Below are 18,072 nucleotides of genomic sequence, written 5' to 3'. Positions count from 1 at the left end.
TTAGCCGTGTATATTTTCTTGGGGGTGGGGTGTGTGTGTGTGTGTATATCAGTTGATTCTTTGTTGGACTTGTGTCCTGTTCGACATCTGCTTACGTTAAAATATCCTATTGTGTTGTGAACATTTTGATCATTTTTTCCTTGTGTATTTTGTCAGTGGTGAATGATCAGGATCAAAATTTTAATTATTTATTTATTTGTTTGTTTGTTTAAATTCTTTCCCCCCTTAACTCCCCATATATGCTTTTATTTCCAAGGCTATGTCTGCTGTATTGTGTTGTGGACCCGTGGCAGACAATGTTGGCCTTTCTTCTGATGGTTACCTATACAAGTGGCTTGATAATATATTGGATTCTCAGGACAAAAAGGTATTATTCTTGTATCAGTATTTTTTATTATTATTATTTTAATTTTTTTTAGTACATTCAGTTAAAGAAAAAATAATAGATGTTTGCCATTTTTCTCTTTTGAAGCTTACATCTTGCAGTTATGCAATGTAAAATGTTTAATAAATTGACACTTTTTATTTTCTTGCATTGCAACAACTACATGTTGATTTATTTGTCAGTTTTGCCAAGCACAAGTGTGTCTTGTAACAGTTTGTTTTGTCGAAAATGTGATTTCGTTATTGCTAAATTTAGCATTTACAGATTATGAGCTGCATGTACAGGGTGGTCCAGATCTAATTATGCAGATCCAGATCGTCTGGATGACTTTGATTTATGCGGGGACAATTCCAGTTCGGTACGAAGATGATTCTTCATGTCGTCAGTTCGCAACACTTCTCGATGGTCCGGGATTTTTGGGTGATTTTCTATGTAATAAACTTAGTAAGTTATAGCGTAATGAAAATTGCATAATTAGATCTGGACCACCCTATAGACTCCAGTTTGATTCCTGGCTGCAGTGCCTTCTGTCTCTTGATGAGACATCTTGTTAGAATATGAATAAAAGAGTACACTTGCCTAGCATTCTTTCCAGGTAAGGTCCTGTGGTTCCCTATCATGACCCTAACCAGTAAAAAGGAAGTTTAGATAAAGAATGATTGAACAGCAGTTGAAAACTTTAAAAGTATATAGAATGTTTTATTATCTGTTGTGAAAGTAGCTTGTAGCTTTTTGTGACTCTAAAACTGAATTAATTTAATTCAGAAAACAGTATAATAGATAAACTGCATTTATTTATTTATTTAAATATAGGTTCATCACTTGGGCTGTGAAGCAGTCATGCTGCTTCTGGAACTAAATCCAGATCAAAGCAATCTTATGTATTGGGCAGTGGATCGCTGTTACACCGGCTCAAGACGCGTTGCATCTGGCTGCTTTAAGGCTATTGCTAATGTATTCCATAACAGGTAAGTATTTTCATGAGTTGTCTATGGTTGAACACCACAGGACTCTTTTTTAAAATAATATTATTAACATTAATTTAAAAATGTTTTGTAATAGAGCATAATAATTTATATGATATAAAATTCCATCCATCCATCCATCCATTTTCTAACCCGCTGAATCCGAATAGGGTCACGGGGGTCTGCTGGAGCCAATCCCAGCCAACACAGGGCACAAGGCAGGAACCAATCCTGGGCAGGGTGCCAACCCACCGCAGGACACACACAAACACACCCACACACCAAGCACACACTAGGGCCAATTTAGAATCGCCAATCCACCTAACCTGCATGTCTTTGGATTGTGGGAGGAAACCCACGCAGACACAGGGAGAACATGCAAACTCCACGCAGGGAGGACCCGGGAAGCGAACCCGGGTCTCCTAACTGCGAGGCAGCAGCGCTACCACTGCGCCACCGTGCCGCCCATGATATAAAATTGAATTTGTGAATTAAACTGGCAAAAATCTTTAGTTCTGTGATACTTAATTGACTGGACAGTTTTTCAACTGTGTATGGATGTATTTGAGTGTGTAATATATAATGCATATTTATATATAGATATGTTTTTATTATATATTAAAGACGTGCAGCTTCACTTTGCACTTTACAAAGTTAAAAATAAAAGTATTAAAATATAGCATCAAGGACTGGCCTATTTCTGACCTGGGAGTGTTTTTTGGAGGAAAATGGTCTGAAGGCCTATTTTTCTTTTGTTATGCTGCCCCTTGAACAAAAACATGCAAAATAGAAAACACCAAACAGTTTACAGCCCTTTCTAGACTAAAATCATGGTTAATAAAAGGAATAGCTATTCGACCTTTCCCTTATAGTGCCTTTCTCTTTTGCCCTAGATTTTTCCCTCATACCTTACCTTCTGTACATGGCAACCTTTCCTATATGCCAGAGAGTTGTTATCTTTGTCATGCAGACACTAAATTCATCTGTCTCTGCCAGATGATGATCATTTAAATCTCATTTGAGCATCACTTCCACTAATCTCAAAGGTTCATGTCGAGGATTAGAAGGAACCCTTCAAAATTTATAGTCTTATCAGGTCACTGTGACTTTTGGCAATCTCTAGCAGCCCTTCATCATGTCACCTTTTTGAAGCCCACTTACTATGAATTTATTTTGATGCTTGCTTTTATCAATAGAAAAGAAGGCCTCAATAACTTTGTTTTTGGAGTCCCTGCTCTCTGTTTGGATGCCTCCACTATACACCCATTTGTACATTCCTACATATTAAGTAAAAGGCACTTCAGGATGGATACTCAGTATTAAGGATATACGGTGGCATGCAAAAGTATTCAGTTCCCTCGAAAGTCATCATAAATGTCTGAATGACAGAAGATTTGTATACATATTTATCCATTTAATATTTTAATGTGAACTCTTATGCTGTAACAACACATTTCCAAAGTCAAAATAAACCATTTTTAAAATTAGAAAAATTTTGTAGAGCAACATGATTTTGTAAAATTGGCATAAACATTTTCCAAGACTTTTCAGAAGTAGCAAGCTTTTGTAGAGGATTGTTTAAGCTGCACACATGTTACAGATAATACCCACATTTCAAATTAGACAGTGATCATGTTAAGAGAGTCTGTGCTTTGATGTGTGAAAATCAGTGTCTGTGAAGTTGCTGAAGTAGTAGACATCAGTAAAAGCTCTTGTCACACAATTTTGACTGATAAACTGCAAATGCATCATGTTTATGCCACGTCTCTTGGCATATGAGCAAAAAGTGAATCATATCACTTTCATTTAGTATGTGTTAGATTGACCAAATGCTGATGAAACCTTTTGAATCATGTCATAACAGTTGATGAAACATGGGTGTACAGACTCTGCTTTCAGATTTCAAACTTTAAAAAAATTAGCACTAGAAGTATGCTATATTCCACAAAATAAATTCCAGGATGCATTCTAAAAATGGAAAAAATGTTGGGTTCAGTATAAATGAAGAATAGGTATGCTTTGATTATTTTACTTACAACATAATCAGACTTGTCTCTGTTAATGTTGATGAGCAGTACCTTCAGTTACCTATTTAATATAAGATATTTCCCAGCTGTTCATTACACTTGAATAGTATATATAGATAGATACACCACATTTTCTCCTAGGAGCAAATGAAGTTCTTTTACAGAAACTCATTAATAAATAAATACATAAATAGTTAAATAAGTTCAGAAAAAAGAAAAACATAGTATAGCCTAGTGGTACTGAATTTCTGAGGTATAAGGAAATCATTGAACTGTCAGTTCCATTTTATACACTGAAGATGGCAGAAATGTGACATATCTTATCTGTATAAACACCATACAAGAAAAGTTTGTGTTGGATTTACTTTGGTATTAAATGGATTTTATTAATCACAAGGAGTTTAGTCGTGAGTTTTAAACACACAAGGAGCATCTACTGAAAATTTTAAATATATGTTCTTAACCTTATAAACTCGCCCCACTTCCCACAATTTTATTATACGTAGATCAGTCAGCGTACATTTTCAATATTTGTATATGTAGGACATTTTTTTTCAAAAAAAATATACATCTTGAGAATCAGTTATGTTTTGTAACTTAAATGAAACAGGCTGTGACAATTTAAAGTAATTTCTGTTAACTAGATACTGCGAAAATGAATCTACTTTTTAACTGCCTATTTTGCTAACATTCTGCTCAACTTTTTAATACTGAGTTTTATTTTTTATTTTATTTATTTATTTATTTATTTTTTATTTATACTACTGATTTGAAAATTAGCATGCCACAAGGGCTGTTAAGAGTCTAGGAGAAGTATGATTAAGCACTAGCGTAAGGCAAGAAAGGTTTTTAAACAAAATACCAAATACACAAAATCCTAATTGATTTCAAAAATGAAAAGAAAAAAGTACCAAGTCATCACTATAAACCAGAAATTAACTGGAGAAGTTACAAAGAGTGGCAATTTAATTATTTTTAGCATTGCATGCCCAGTAGTCACACAGAGCCAGCTTATAAATGGCTGTATAGATGACATTGCAAGGAACGATTTTGGAGACTGTATTCTTAAAAATGTATTATCATCGTATCATGGCAAAAGAAGCACAAAATGGCAGCAACTGTGGGAGATTTGTAAAAAAAAAAAGTTTCAAAAAATAATAAAATGAGTTCAGATAAACATCTATCCATCGTCCAACCTGCTACATCCTAACACAGGGTCACGGGGGGTCTGCTGGAGCCAATCCCAGCCAACACAGGGTGCAAGGCAGGAAACAAACCCCGAGCAGGGTGCCAGACCACCGCAGGTTCAGATAAACAAATTCAGTGTAATCAATGACACATTGGAAAACCACAAAAATGTATTCAGCCTAGAAAATATGTATTAGACTTTACAGTATTGTAACATTATTGGGATATGTCAATATTGTAAGGACCCAAGGGCTAGTAAAATATAGAATAGGCTTTGACAGCATTGATGGTTGGTAGCCCTTTTAAAGAACCATTGGTTATATCACTTTTGAGGCTGCTCTTTCCTTCAGTGCCTACTCGTCTACAGCTCTCCTTTGGTAAACAGTTCTTCCTATACACTCTCATCTGCCTTGTCCCCCTGTCTGCATAGTCACACTGCTGGCTGTGCCTCACACTGTTCATCTGGTAGGATCCTTTCTGTGACTTGACAGTGGTCATGTATCCAGACAAGTGGACCTTAGCAAAAGAGAAGAGAAGTGATTTCGATCCAGCCAGGCCAAATTTGTACTCAACTTCTACAGCTGGCTGCATCCCTTCAGATAGCCCACTGAGACCTGAGTATCATTTCACTCTCTGATCTGGCTCAAGGGAGTTAAGAGTATATTTTTTTTTACAAACCAGTTTTAAGATTGATCAAGAAGATTAATAAAATGTACATAATTTAAAATATTTTCAGTCATCATGACATGTGCTTATTTTTCACAGGGATTACCAATTTGATACAGTGGTTCTGCTCAATCTAATTCTTTTCAAAGCAGCTGATTCATCCAGAGACATTTATGAAGTTTCCATGCAGCTTCTTCAGGTCTGTAAAGTTATTTAGGATGTATTTATTCAGTTAGTATTTTCAAAGTTCAATCAGCAATATAATGTTCATGAAAAAAGCTGATAAAAATATGCAACTGTATGCTCTAACTTTAAATTATTTTCATCATCTAATTTCTATAGATTTTGGAACCAAAATTATTTCGATATGCCCACAAACTTGAAATTCAGCGGTCCGATGGGATATTAAGTCATCCATCACCTTTGCCACACCTTTATTCAGTGTCTTACTATCAGCTATCTGAAGAGCTAGCCAGGACTTACCCTGAGCTCACATTGCCCATCTTTTCTGGTAATGTATTGCTTGGCCATTTTAGGAATTGTTAATGATACCATGAAGTCCAGTCCTGTGTTCCATGTGAATACCTTTATTTTTTCAACTTAATTAATTGTACCTTTGTTCTGAATAAATTAAAGACTGTTGACTGTTCACCAAAAGAGCCTGGAAAAATGGTGTCTTAAGTAGCCTGCTTAGACTGTCTTGGGGCAGCATGCAGGTACAGTTTTTATCAATTTTCCACTACAAACATAATGTCATATTTTATAAATAAATTTGCATATCATTTAAGAAATTTTCTTTGTGCAGGACAAAAGTAATTTTTCCCAACAATGATCATAGCCGGATTATTTCATTGTTATTGGCTATATTAAAGTTCCAGTTGCTCAAAAGCTTACATACATTTTGTTAACTGTGCCTTTAAACAGCTTTCAAAATTCCAGAAAATGATGTCAAGCCTTTAGGCAATTAGACAGTTATCTTCTGATAGCCAATTAGACTAACTGAAGTCAATATTGGATGTATGTTAAAGCCTACCATCAAATTCACTGCTTCTGTGCTTGACTTAATGGGAAAATCAAAAGAAATCCACCAAGACCTTAAAAAAAAAATTGTGGACCTTCGCAAAATCTGGTTCACCCATGGGAACAAATTCCAAATGCCTGAAGGTTCCATGTTCATCTGTACAAACAATAATACGCAAGCTTAAACGCCATGGGACCATACAGCTGTCATACCGCTCAGGAAGGAGATTTATTGTGTCTCCTATTGAAGAACATACTTTGGCACAAAAAGTACAAATCAGTCCCAGAACAACCGCAAAGGACCTTGTGAAGATGTTGGAGGAAACAGACAAGTTTCTATATCCCACAGTAAAACAAGTCCTATATCAACATAACCTGAAAGGCTGCTCAGTAAGGAAGGAGCCACTGCTCCAAAGCCATCATAAAAAAAGACAGTGTGCAATTTGCAAATCATATGGGGACAAACATCTTATTTTCTGAAAAAGTGTCCTCTGGTCTGATGAATCCAAGATTGAACTGTTTGGTCATAACGACTATCATCATGTTTGGAAGAAAAAGGTTGAGGCTTGTAAGCCAAAGAACACCATCCCAACTGTCAGGTCATGGTGTGGACGTGTTTTACTGCAGGAGGGAGTGGTGCACTTCACAAAGTAGAAGGCATAAAAAGGAAGGAAAATGATGTAGATATACTCCAGTGAAATATCACAAAGTCAGCAAGGTAGATGAAGTGCATTCGTAAATAGAACTTACAAAAGGACAAAGATTTCAAGCATACCTCCAAAGCTGTGTCAAAATGGATTAAGGTATTGGAGCAGCCAACACAAAGTACTGACCTTAATCAAATTGAAAATATGTGGTAACTGAAAAGTTGTGCGAGAAAGGAGGCCTACTAACCTGTCCCAGTTACGCCAGTTCTATCTGGAGGAATGGTACCAAAATTCCAGCAACTTATTGTAAGCTTGTAGAAGCTACCCAAAATGTTTGGCTCAAGTTTAACAATTTAAAGGCAATGCTACCAAATATTAACAAAGTGTATGTAAACTTGTGACCCACTGGAATTGTGATATAGCCAATAAAAAGTTAAATACTTTGTCCATGAACATTGTTGGAAGCAATTACTTTTGTAATTAAACAATTACAAAGTAGATGTCTTAAAATATATGCCAAATTTATAGCTTGTTAGTGTAAAATCTGTGGAGTAATCATAAAATGAGTTTTAAAGAATTTAAGTGTATGTAAATTTCTGACTTCCAACTGTATGTATTTATCACCGATTTCATGTTACCTGATCAGCCAATTCTGATACAGATTCAGATTTTTTCCCCCTTATCTCTTTAAAATTTTCTTACAATAAAATACTATATAAACAAACACACAGAAGCCTTATGTCCTATATTAAAGTATATTTGTATAATTAAACTTTAGACCCCAGGTGTTAACTGTTTATTTTTTATTAAGAAATTGGACTTAGGCGTATTGTCCAATGACCATAAAAATACTAAAATAGATAAAATTTCTCTAATATACATATTTTAACTAATATGTACAGAAATATTTATCCATAATACATATCTCTCTATTATAAAAAAAATCCTGGGAGGGAGATGAGACGTGATCTTCTCAGAAGACAATTTGATGTCCCACTAGAGACACTTTAACGTTTAAAACAAGTTCTTTAACATCTAACCAAGCAGTTGTTGGAATGCTTTTGGCTGACAGACATCATGTGCTCCCAGTTCTTACAACAATGACAAGCGAGCAGATGATCTGACCCCTACTCCTTAGCATGCGTTCAGCCCCTCCTCCCCCTTCACAACGATCCGACTGCAACTCCTTAGCGTGCATTCAGCCGACCCCCCCTTCACAACGCGAGCAGCGTTATAAATCCTACGAGAAAGAGATTTAACCACACCCGGGACCGGAAATAAAGGACAAGTATTGATTTTACAAGTTTTAATGTAAAAATGAAAATAATGTGTATGTAACAATTCCCATGAAAATAACAATCTCTTTAAATTGTATATCTGGTAAATCAAACATGGGGTTGGGCGGAACCCCCTAGTGGCTTTAAAGAAAAATATTCTCATAATTACAAGCTGACATATTGTTTCATTTTTTTTCTGTAATGTACCTATCTGAAACAAGACTTAATTAAAAACAGTAGTTTTCACTATCACTTTAACAAAAAGTGTGTGTGTGTGTGTGTATATGTACAGTGTGTGTGTGTGTGTATGTGTATGTGTATGTGTATATATATATATATATATATATATATATATATATATATATATATATATATATATATAAAACTCTTGTGACAAAACGTGTGTGTGTATATATCTATATCTATCCATATATATATATAATAATATTATATATATATAATATATACAGTCCCTGACAAAAGTCTTGTCGCTTGTGTACAAATTGACCTGAAGTGTCGCTAAAATATATTTCTAATCAAGATTTTGTTACAATAAATGGGTCATTTCAATCCCATCAGCTTTTGTAATAATGTTTCAGTGCAAAACGAAACTGACGAAAAGTATTCTAATATTCACAACTTGGTGAAGCCCATTGAGTCAATTTTTAGCAAGACATAAGTGTTGTCGCCTTGTCATATGAGCTTCACCTGTGACTAATAATGGATTAATTAGGTCTCAGGTGTGTATAAAAAGAACCCCAGTACACTAGACCTTCACATCAACTGCAGCTAGACCTCTGCAAACATGCCTAAGATTCACCCTGAGACTAAAGTGTTGATTATCAAGAGGCTGAAGACCAAATCCACTGCTGATGTGGCAAACACCTTCAATGTGTCTCAGCGTCAACTTCAGAGGATAAAAAAAAAAGATTTGAAGAGACTGGAGATGTTTTTGACAAGCCCAGGTCAGGAAGACCCCGCAAGACAACTGCTCAAGAGGACCGTTTGTTGGCTCGAAAATCCAAGGCCAGCCCATTTTCCACTGCAGCAGAGCTCCATGAGACCTGGTCACCTGAAGTCCCTGTGTCAACCAAAACAGTTTGTTGGATTCTGTCTCGAAATGGCCTCCATGGTCGAATCAGTGCCCATAAGCCAGCACTAAACAAAAGACAATTGAAAAACCGTGTAGCATTTGCCAAGGCCCACAGCCTGCTAAAAGGATGGATGCTGGAAAAGTGGCAGAAGGTGGATTTTTCAGATGAATCTTCTGTTGAATTACACCACAGTCACCGCAAATATTGCAGGAGACCTACTGCAACCCGCATGGAGCCGAGATTTACCCGGAAAACAGTGAAGTTTGGTGGAGGCAAAATCATGGTCTGGGGTTACATCCAGTATGGGGGTATGCGAGGGATCTGCAGGGTGGAAGGCAACATCAATAGTCTAAAGTACCAAGAAATCTTAGCTACCTCTTATATTCCCAACCATAAAAAAAGGCCAAATTCTGCAGCAGGATGGTGCTCCATTGCATGCTTCCATCTCCACATCAAAGTTCCTTAAAGCGAAGAAGATCAAGATGCTCCAGGATTGGCCAGCCCAGTCACCAGACATGAACATCATTGAGCATATGTAGGGTAGGATAAAAGAGGAAGCATGGAAAATGAAAACAAAGAATATTGATGAACTCTGGGAGGCATGCAAGACTGTTTTCTTTGCTATTCCTGATGACTTCATCAATAAATTGTATGAATCCTTGCCAAACCGCATGGATGTTGTCCTTCAAGCTCATGGAAGTCATACAAGATATTAAATTTGGATCTCACAGCACCACTACTTAATTTGCTGACATATTTTTAGATTTGCAGTGAAGTTGTTCATTTTCTGTATAGGCGACAAAACTTTTGTCTTGCCCAAATTTGACCTTTCTGTCTTGATTAAATGATAAATCTTTTTTCAGTGAAACTAATTTATTTCAGTGCATTAAACATCATTTGGGAGGGCTTTAGCTTTTCATATGAGCTATTTTCTAACACCAGTTGATTAATTAAAAGTCAGGTTAATAGCAGAAGTTTCTACAAAATAGAGAAGTGACATGAATTTTGTCAGGGACTGAGTATGTGTATGTGTATGTATATGTATGTATGTATGTATATATTGTGACAGATTAGGGACACTCTCGCGCCCTTGAACTCTCAGACACCACGTCAGACACCAGATAAAAAGTCCAATTATTATTTATTATAATAATAACGTGCACAAAGCACCACCACTCCACTATACTCAATAACAAAACCCAATAGTTAAATAAACAAATCCTCCAATCTCTCAGACGCTTAGCCACCCTGCCTTCCAACTCGGCTCATCTGTCTGGTATCTCCCACTGTCCTTTATAGTCCTCGACCCGGGAAAGTACTTCTGAGCCCTCAGTCCATGTGATTATCCAGCACTTCCGGGTCAGGTAAAAACTTCTCTTTTTCTTCAGCCCGGAAGTATATCATTTCTTCCGTTCCCGTGACTTGGAAATACTTCCGGTCTATACGAAAAATATAAATCCCTGGGCCTCCCTGCAGTGTGTCCTGGCGGCTCTCATGGTATACAGCAGGTCTGTGCATTATAACCCCACTGTCCATGATTCCCTGCTGGCATTCGGGGCACCTCTATGCTGCAAGGAGGGCTCCATCTGGCGGCCTGGGGGTATTGGCCGGGATGAATGGCGAATGTAAAAAAGACCTATTGTCTGCAGAACCCACAAAACAGCGAAAAATCCACGTTATACAGTAATCCCTCCTTGATCACGGGGGTTGCGTTCCAGACCCCCCTGCGATAGGTGAAAATCCGCGAAGTAGAAACCATATGTTTGTATGGTTATTTTTATATATTTTAAGCCCTTATAAACTCTCCCACACTGTTTATAAATATTCCCTGCAAAGTTATATAGCATAATCCCTTTGTATTCTCTTAGATATTAGGTACGATTCATTGAAATTATGTATGTAAACACACAGTTTATATACAGTAAAACCTAAATATTATTTTAAAGATATCGAGTGTCTCCGATATCACATATGTTACAGCCATTACGATAGACAGGCCACCAGCAATAAATACGTACAATGCAAGAAAAGTTGTATACAGTAAATGTGTGTACAGTGACACTAAACGTACGTACATGTACTAAGTACTGTAAGTAGAAAATTAATTATGGTTAATCACCAACAATGACACGATGACTTGTCCGATAACGATGAGTTTAATTTTACTGCACAACAAAGGAGAGCGTTATAGCCCTTGTAAAGGAGCCACTTCAGGCAACTGTGTAGCACCGCCGTTATTCTTCTTCAATCCAAATCCCTAAAGCAGATTCCATCCAGACTACTGCCTTATTACATCCACTTACAACTCGTTTTGCACCCTGGTTAAAAGGACACTGCTGCCATAGATCTTATATTCCTTTCCTACTTTTTAAATAAAAAGAATTGTAGCCTCATTGATGCTGTAATGGCGTCCTACAGCAGTGTAGCTTTTCCCTTCTTTCAACAAATCCAAAACGTTTACCTTTTTGGCAATCGTTAGCATCTTCCATTGGCGCTTGGGCACAGACCCTGAAGCAGTAGCAGAAGTAGATCATTTTGGAGCCTTAATGAAGGGCTTGACTATGCACAAAGATAAACACAAAAGAGCACAAAAGTTAACTCTTTACACAGCAAAACACATTGATGCTGAATGAGCAAGACGAGACTTCCTGGTTAACACCGCATTCAGCACCCAGGAACTTAACTGTGTGCTCTGATTGGTTAGCTTCTCAGCCGTCCGCCAATAGCGTCCCTTGTATGAAATCAACTGGGCAAACCAACTGAGGAAGCCTGTACAGAAAATAAAAAGACCCATTGTCCGCAGAACCCACGAAGCAGCGAAAAATCTGCGCTATATATTTAGTTATGCTTACATATAAAATCTGCGATAGAGTGAAGCCGTGAAAGTCGAAGCGCGATATAGCAAGGGATTACTGTATATTTAGATATGCTTACATATAAAATCCGCGATAGAGTGAAGCCGCGAGGCCAAGAAAAATACAGGAGCGGCATATGCGCAGGATTGTGAGAATGGTTACAGACAACCCACAGATCACCTCCAAAGACCTGCAACAACATCTTGCTGTAGATGGTGTATCTGTACATTGTTCTACAATTCAGCGCAATTTCCACAAAGAAAATCTGTATGGCAGAGTGATGAGAAAGAAGCCCTTTCTGCACTCACGCCACAAACAGAGTCGCTTGTTGTATGCAAATGCTCATTTAGACAAGCCAGATTCATTTTGTGATTTTGCTTTGGACTGATGAGACAAAAATTGAGTTATTTGGTCATAACAAAAAGTGCTTTGCATGGCGGAAGAAGAACACAAATTTAGTGGAGGTTCCATCATGCTGTGGGGCTGTGGGGCTGTGTGGCTAGTTCAGGGACTGGGGCCCTTGTTAAAGTCGAGGGTCAGATGAATTCAACCCAATATCAACAAATTCTTCAGGTTAATGTTCAAGCATCAGTCACAAAGTTGAAGTTACACAGGGGTTGGATATTCCAGCAAGACTATGACCCAAAACACAGTTCGAAATCTACAAAGGCATTCATGCAGAGGGAGAAGTACAGTGTTCTGGAATGGCTGTCACAGTCCCCTGACTTGAATATCATCGAAAATCTATGGGATGATTTGAAGCAGGCTGTCCATGCTCGGCAGACATCAGATTTAACTGAGCTGGAGAGATTTTGTATGGAAGGATGGTCAAAATATCTCCATCCAGAATCCAGACACTCATCAAAGGCTATAGGAGGTGTCTAGAGGCTGTTATATTTGCAAAAGGAGGCTGTTTATTGATATACAGTGATATATTGATATACAGATAGTATTAATATAATATCTCTGTTGGGGTGCCCACATTTTTGCACCTGTCTAATTTTATTATAATGCATATTGCATATTTTTGTTAATCCAATAAACTTAGTGTCACTGCTGAAATACTACTGTTTCCAAAAGGCATGTCATATATTAAAAGGAAGTTACTACTTTGAAAGCTCAGCCAATGATAAACAAAAATCCAAAGAATCAAGAGGGGTTCCCAAACTTTTTCATATGATATGTTTAGTGGGAAATATAAAATTATTGTCTGTGTGATGGTGACAATCTTCTCCCTCTCTGTTTCTCTGCTTATTTTCCTTATTTATGTGCAGTGTGCATCCTGCCAAGAAAAAAGTTTTTTCTTATAGATTTAACAATGATTACATGAAGAATCAATAATCCTAAAATTGTTGTTACATTTGCATTACATAAGTGTTTTCTTTCCCAGGCGGATGTCCCTTCTAATCCTAATAACCCCAAGTTAATAAATTCCAAATGTATATCTGGTAATCTCTTTTTTAATGGTAAAAGAATTACTTAAAAGGATCTGTTCTGATGAAATGCAACAAAGAACCATACATAGCAGTTATTTAAGAGTTACAAATACTTCAACACAAGAGTTTATTTGAGATGCAATTTATAGTCCAGTAGTCTGCAGTTCAGTGTGGTATGTTCAAGATGATTGTAATCAATTTTAGTTAAGGAGGCTTTGTTTTTATTAAAAAAGGTAGTAGTCCAGGTGTCCTAAGAGCTGATAGTTTAAGTAATGTTAGTTTTTTTGGAGCCACACACACACAGTTAAGAGTTCTGAACTACTTTAAATATCAATGAAGTTCTTATTCATTTTTTTTTTAATTCATAGTTCAATATTATGAGAGTAAATATTTATTACAATAAGGCTTATTTCTATGCTATACCACTGTGAACATTATTTGTCAACAAGTCTATCTTATTTCACTTTTGTAGTCTTTAAGAATGCCATGTTGAAAATTGTTTTATTTTTTGCACTTAAATACTAGCTGTCTTTAAAATGTTTGACAACGTTATATGTATTTTTTGTGTGTGTCTGATAGAGGTAAGCCAGAGAATTCAGACCGCACATCCAGGGGGCCGTCAGGTGATGTTACACTACCTGCTACCATGGATGAACAATATTGAGTTGGTAGATTTTAAACCACCTGCAAAAAAACAAGAGGAAGAGGAGGATGATGACATGAAGGACAGAGAGTTAATGATGACTAGCCCGCTGGCTTCGTGGAGAGGGCTGGGGATCTCCCCATGCCACAGCCATGGTGCTTAACAACCTTATGTTTATGACTGCAAAGGTATTGTGTTGCTGTTCATATTTACGTTATATTTGGTATTTGTTTAATTATAGTATTCCACCATATGTTCTCTTTTTGGCTTGTTTTCTTACTCTTAAATAATGTTTTATCCATTTATTCATCATCTAACAAAACTAACTTTAAAATGGAACGTATTTAAGAATTTTTAGATTGTTCTCTTATATTTGTCTGTCAATCTTGTATTTACAGTAAAATGCATTTTATTTTGCTTTACAGTATGGGGATGAGTTTGCCTGGTCAGAAATTGAAAATGTTTGGACAACACTTGCTGATAGTTGGCCAAAGAATCTGAAGATAATACTGCAGTTTTTAATAGGCATGTGTGGTGTGACCAGTGAGCCCAGCCTGTTAACTTATGTAAGTTGGATGATTTAAATAAACATACATACTGCATTTAAATTGGAATACAATGAAATGCCTAATTGTGTTCCAGTAGGTGGATGTAATTTTATTTTTTCTTAGTTATTTTGTAATGCTGTTTATAAACCAAAGGCAATAATTTAATGTTCATTTCAAAGTTACTCTCATTTCTCAAATCTTTCCTGACTTCATTTTTCATAGCTATTATTTAAATATTAAATAAGTATTTCAGCCTACATAGGTAAAAGTTAATAGTGTTTTAAAATTTGAAAAAACAGCATTGACAGTTTTTAATATTGTCATATAAAGGGCATTTTTTTAATTCTTGCAGCAGTTTTTGTTTAATAAAACAAAACAAAAGTATAATCTACATGTCTGTCATCATAACTATGGTTTGCTGTGACACTGGGTGTATTTTCTTATTGACTTTTTTTCTTCAGTAGAACACATGGATATTAAATAAAAAAATCAAAAGGTTCATTCCATTTTTCTAGTCTTTATATTTAAATTTGAATCTTAATCGTTGAAATGCATACTACTTATAGTAGACCCAAAAGATTCTTGCTCAATATATTGCTCTTTTAGGTAGCTTGGCGTACTTTGGTGAATTGTTTGCTGTTGCCGCCCTAGTTGAAAATCATGCGGCTCCCCTGCAGCTAGCTCTGAATCTGCTTATTTAAATGTTACAATTCCAACTCGTACTGTTGGTGACACATAACTAATGAAGGTTGTTAGCACAATTACAATATTGCTAAAGCATTAGTTTTAATTATGAGTCATTTTCTCGAAAAGAAATGTGCGCTAATGATAACACATGGAGAATGTGAAGATGCCACATTGTTCATTCCTGGACTGTGATCAGAATGTATTTCTTTAAGGATGTGAAGCATCAGCATTGGTTAGTGCACTACTATATTTCCCATTGGATAACATTTAATAGAAATAAGTATGCACATTTACACTGGACAGGACCTAAATAAGTTATAAAATGAATGCCAGATCTAATTTAATTTATGCCCATCTATTGAATTTTTTACATTGAGTTACAATAAGTGAGAAACCAGTTTGACCAGCGAAATTACATGTTTGTCAAATGCATTGCTTGGTCAATCATTAAATGTAAGCACTAAGAAATGTTTTTCTCAATTTAATTCTCCAATAATAATGATAAATAACAGAGTAGGCAAAACAATAATATCTAGAAAAAAAAAACTGTCTGAAGGTTAAAAAAGCCAAAATAATTAATGAACTATTAATGTTAAACTTCATTGAAAAATTAAACAGAAACAAAGAAACAATCAGTAATCAAACTAATAAATGGTGGTGATGATAAAATTAAATGGTTGGTTGAATACATACCATATTATATTCTTTTTTCCTTTTATTAAAAAGGTTTAAATGAAATATGTCAAATAAGAAGGCTTAACAGTTTACCTTGCAAAACAGTAACTGAAAGAAAAATGTGATCAGATTGTGTGTATACTGTATATAAAAAAGGGCTCATTTATATAAAAATTGCAATTGACTATATTTTTTCAACTACGTATATGCAGAAATTGCAGCATTCATTTGTTATACATTTTTAGGGATTTCTTACATGTCACATAGCAGTTGAATTGCAGTGAGCAGTGAGAATGCTAATGATGATGTACTTTTTAAAATGTATTCAGCTAAATTGAGGGTAGCAAAATTCAGTTTCTTAAACACAAACATGTTTTCACCAGATACTGCTGTCCGCAAACAATAGAAAGATATTTTGCATTTAACTGATAGGGAGAGTTTAAAGCATTTCTACAAGTAACCCTATAAACAGGGTAAAGATATAATTCATTTTGTGAAAAAAGTAAGTTTAGTGTGTGTTTTTTTTTCTGTGCTTCCATTACTTCTGTTAGATATGCATTAGCCAGGTTAACAAATTGCATCTAAATATTGCATTTTATTTGCATGCTAATCTGTTGTGTATTATTTTTAGGTTAAAAAAGTGGTAGTATATCTGGGCCGAGACAAAACCATGCAGCTTCTTGAGGAACTTCTAAGTGAACTTGAACTTACTGAACCTGTCTGCTCAGCAGTGACACATATGGACAACCCACCATACTATCGCATCACTTCAAGCTACAAAATCCCTTCTGTTACCTCAGGTAATCTCATTCTGACCCATATATCTAACCAAAGAATATACAACAACAAAACAAGCTCAATAACAAGCAATTTTCATGCATTTTTGTAATAAATACGTAAAATGGACAATTGTAACAGAATCACACAAAATTAAAATTTTATTCAAACAGTTGTTACATCTACAGAAAACTAATAATAGCATTTGAAGTAATATCAATAACAATGAATTATTCTAAACACTACAATAACAAAGTTTGTATCTTTGTTTATAATGTAATACATGGAATACAATAAGACAGTTAATATACTGGGTGAAGTCTGGGAAGTTCTCAGCTAACAAACTGCTAGGTTGGTCTTCCTTATTTAGTTTGTTGTAATCCTTAATGCCACAGCTGTTTGACAGCTTCTGTAAGAGTTTTGCAAGAATTGATCAATGACTCTTCATAGAAGCAAGACATCCTTCAGCAATCTCCCACTGAGCAAAATTAGAAGTGTTAGGATTTCATAGTGAGCTGTTCCGTGATTTCCAAACTTTTCTTGGTGTATCTCATGTTCAAACATCAGCAATGCTGTGCAAGCTGAATTTATTCAGGGGGCAGTGGCCAGAAAGGACCCCATATCCTTAAATGGAATAAATTTTAAAATTTTGCCATAAACAAAAAAAGTCTGCAGACCATTAAAATAACCTCACTTCCCGCTGTTAGGTGTTCTGAAAGAAGTATAATGATCTATCACAGCTCTTCTGCTCAACTATGAATTCTAAGCCATTGAAAACATTCGGCCCCTTGTCTGATAGTTTTAGTTGAGAGAAATTTGAATTATCCTAGTATACTGCAAGTATCCTCCACATTCCATCATATTTATCAATGTATGGGCTGAAAGGAAGACATTTAACATATAAGAATTGCTACATCACAAATCAACAGAAATGCAGTGAAAATACTGAAGCTGGCTTTCATTCTGTCAGTAGCTGTATCAGTTGAGTCATTGAAATCATGTATAAAGCATTCTTTTTTGCATTTTCATTTGTTTTAACTGAAAGTGTGTTATCTAGCTGTACTGATCCCATTTTTGATTATATTTTCATCTCGTCTAGTCTATTTTTTTAATCTATCCATCTAGTGTATGCTAAACTTTGTTCAATATATGAAAAAGATATTAGAAATATTCTTTTGTTTT

General features: G+C 35.7%; 1 protein-coding gene across 1 annotated transcript in view; it reads left to right on the top strand.

Moving 5' to 3' along the window:
- fryl (furry homolog, like) overlaps nt 1-18,072 on the top strand; it is a 355,547-nt gene that overhangs the window by 207,734 nt on the left and 129,741 nt on the right. The window contains 8 exon segments of the mRNA XM_039751183.1: nt 257-367; nt 1,199-1,353; nt 5,331-5,430; nt 5,574-5,742; nt 14,140-14,308; nt 14,310-14,391; nt 14,629-14,769; nt 16,745-16,913. Coding sequence (XP_039607117.1) covers nt 257-367; nt 1,199-1,353; nt 5,331-5,430; nt 5,574-5,742; nt 14,140-14,308; nt 14,310-14,391; nt 14,629-14,769; nt 16,745-16,913 — 1,096 coding nt within the window.

The sequence above is a fragment of the Polypterus senegalus genome, chromosome 4 (assembly GCF_016835505.1).
Source record: "Polypterus senegalus isolate Bchr_013 chromosome 4, ASM1683550v1, whole genome shotgun sequence".
Taxonomy (NCBI): domain Eukaryota; kingdom Metazoa; phylum Chordata; class Cladistia; order Polypteriformes; family Polypteridae; genus Polypterus; species Polypterus senegalus.
Note: the sequence above shows the minus strand (reverse complement) of the source record. Positions and strands in the feature narration are given on the sequence as shown.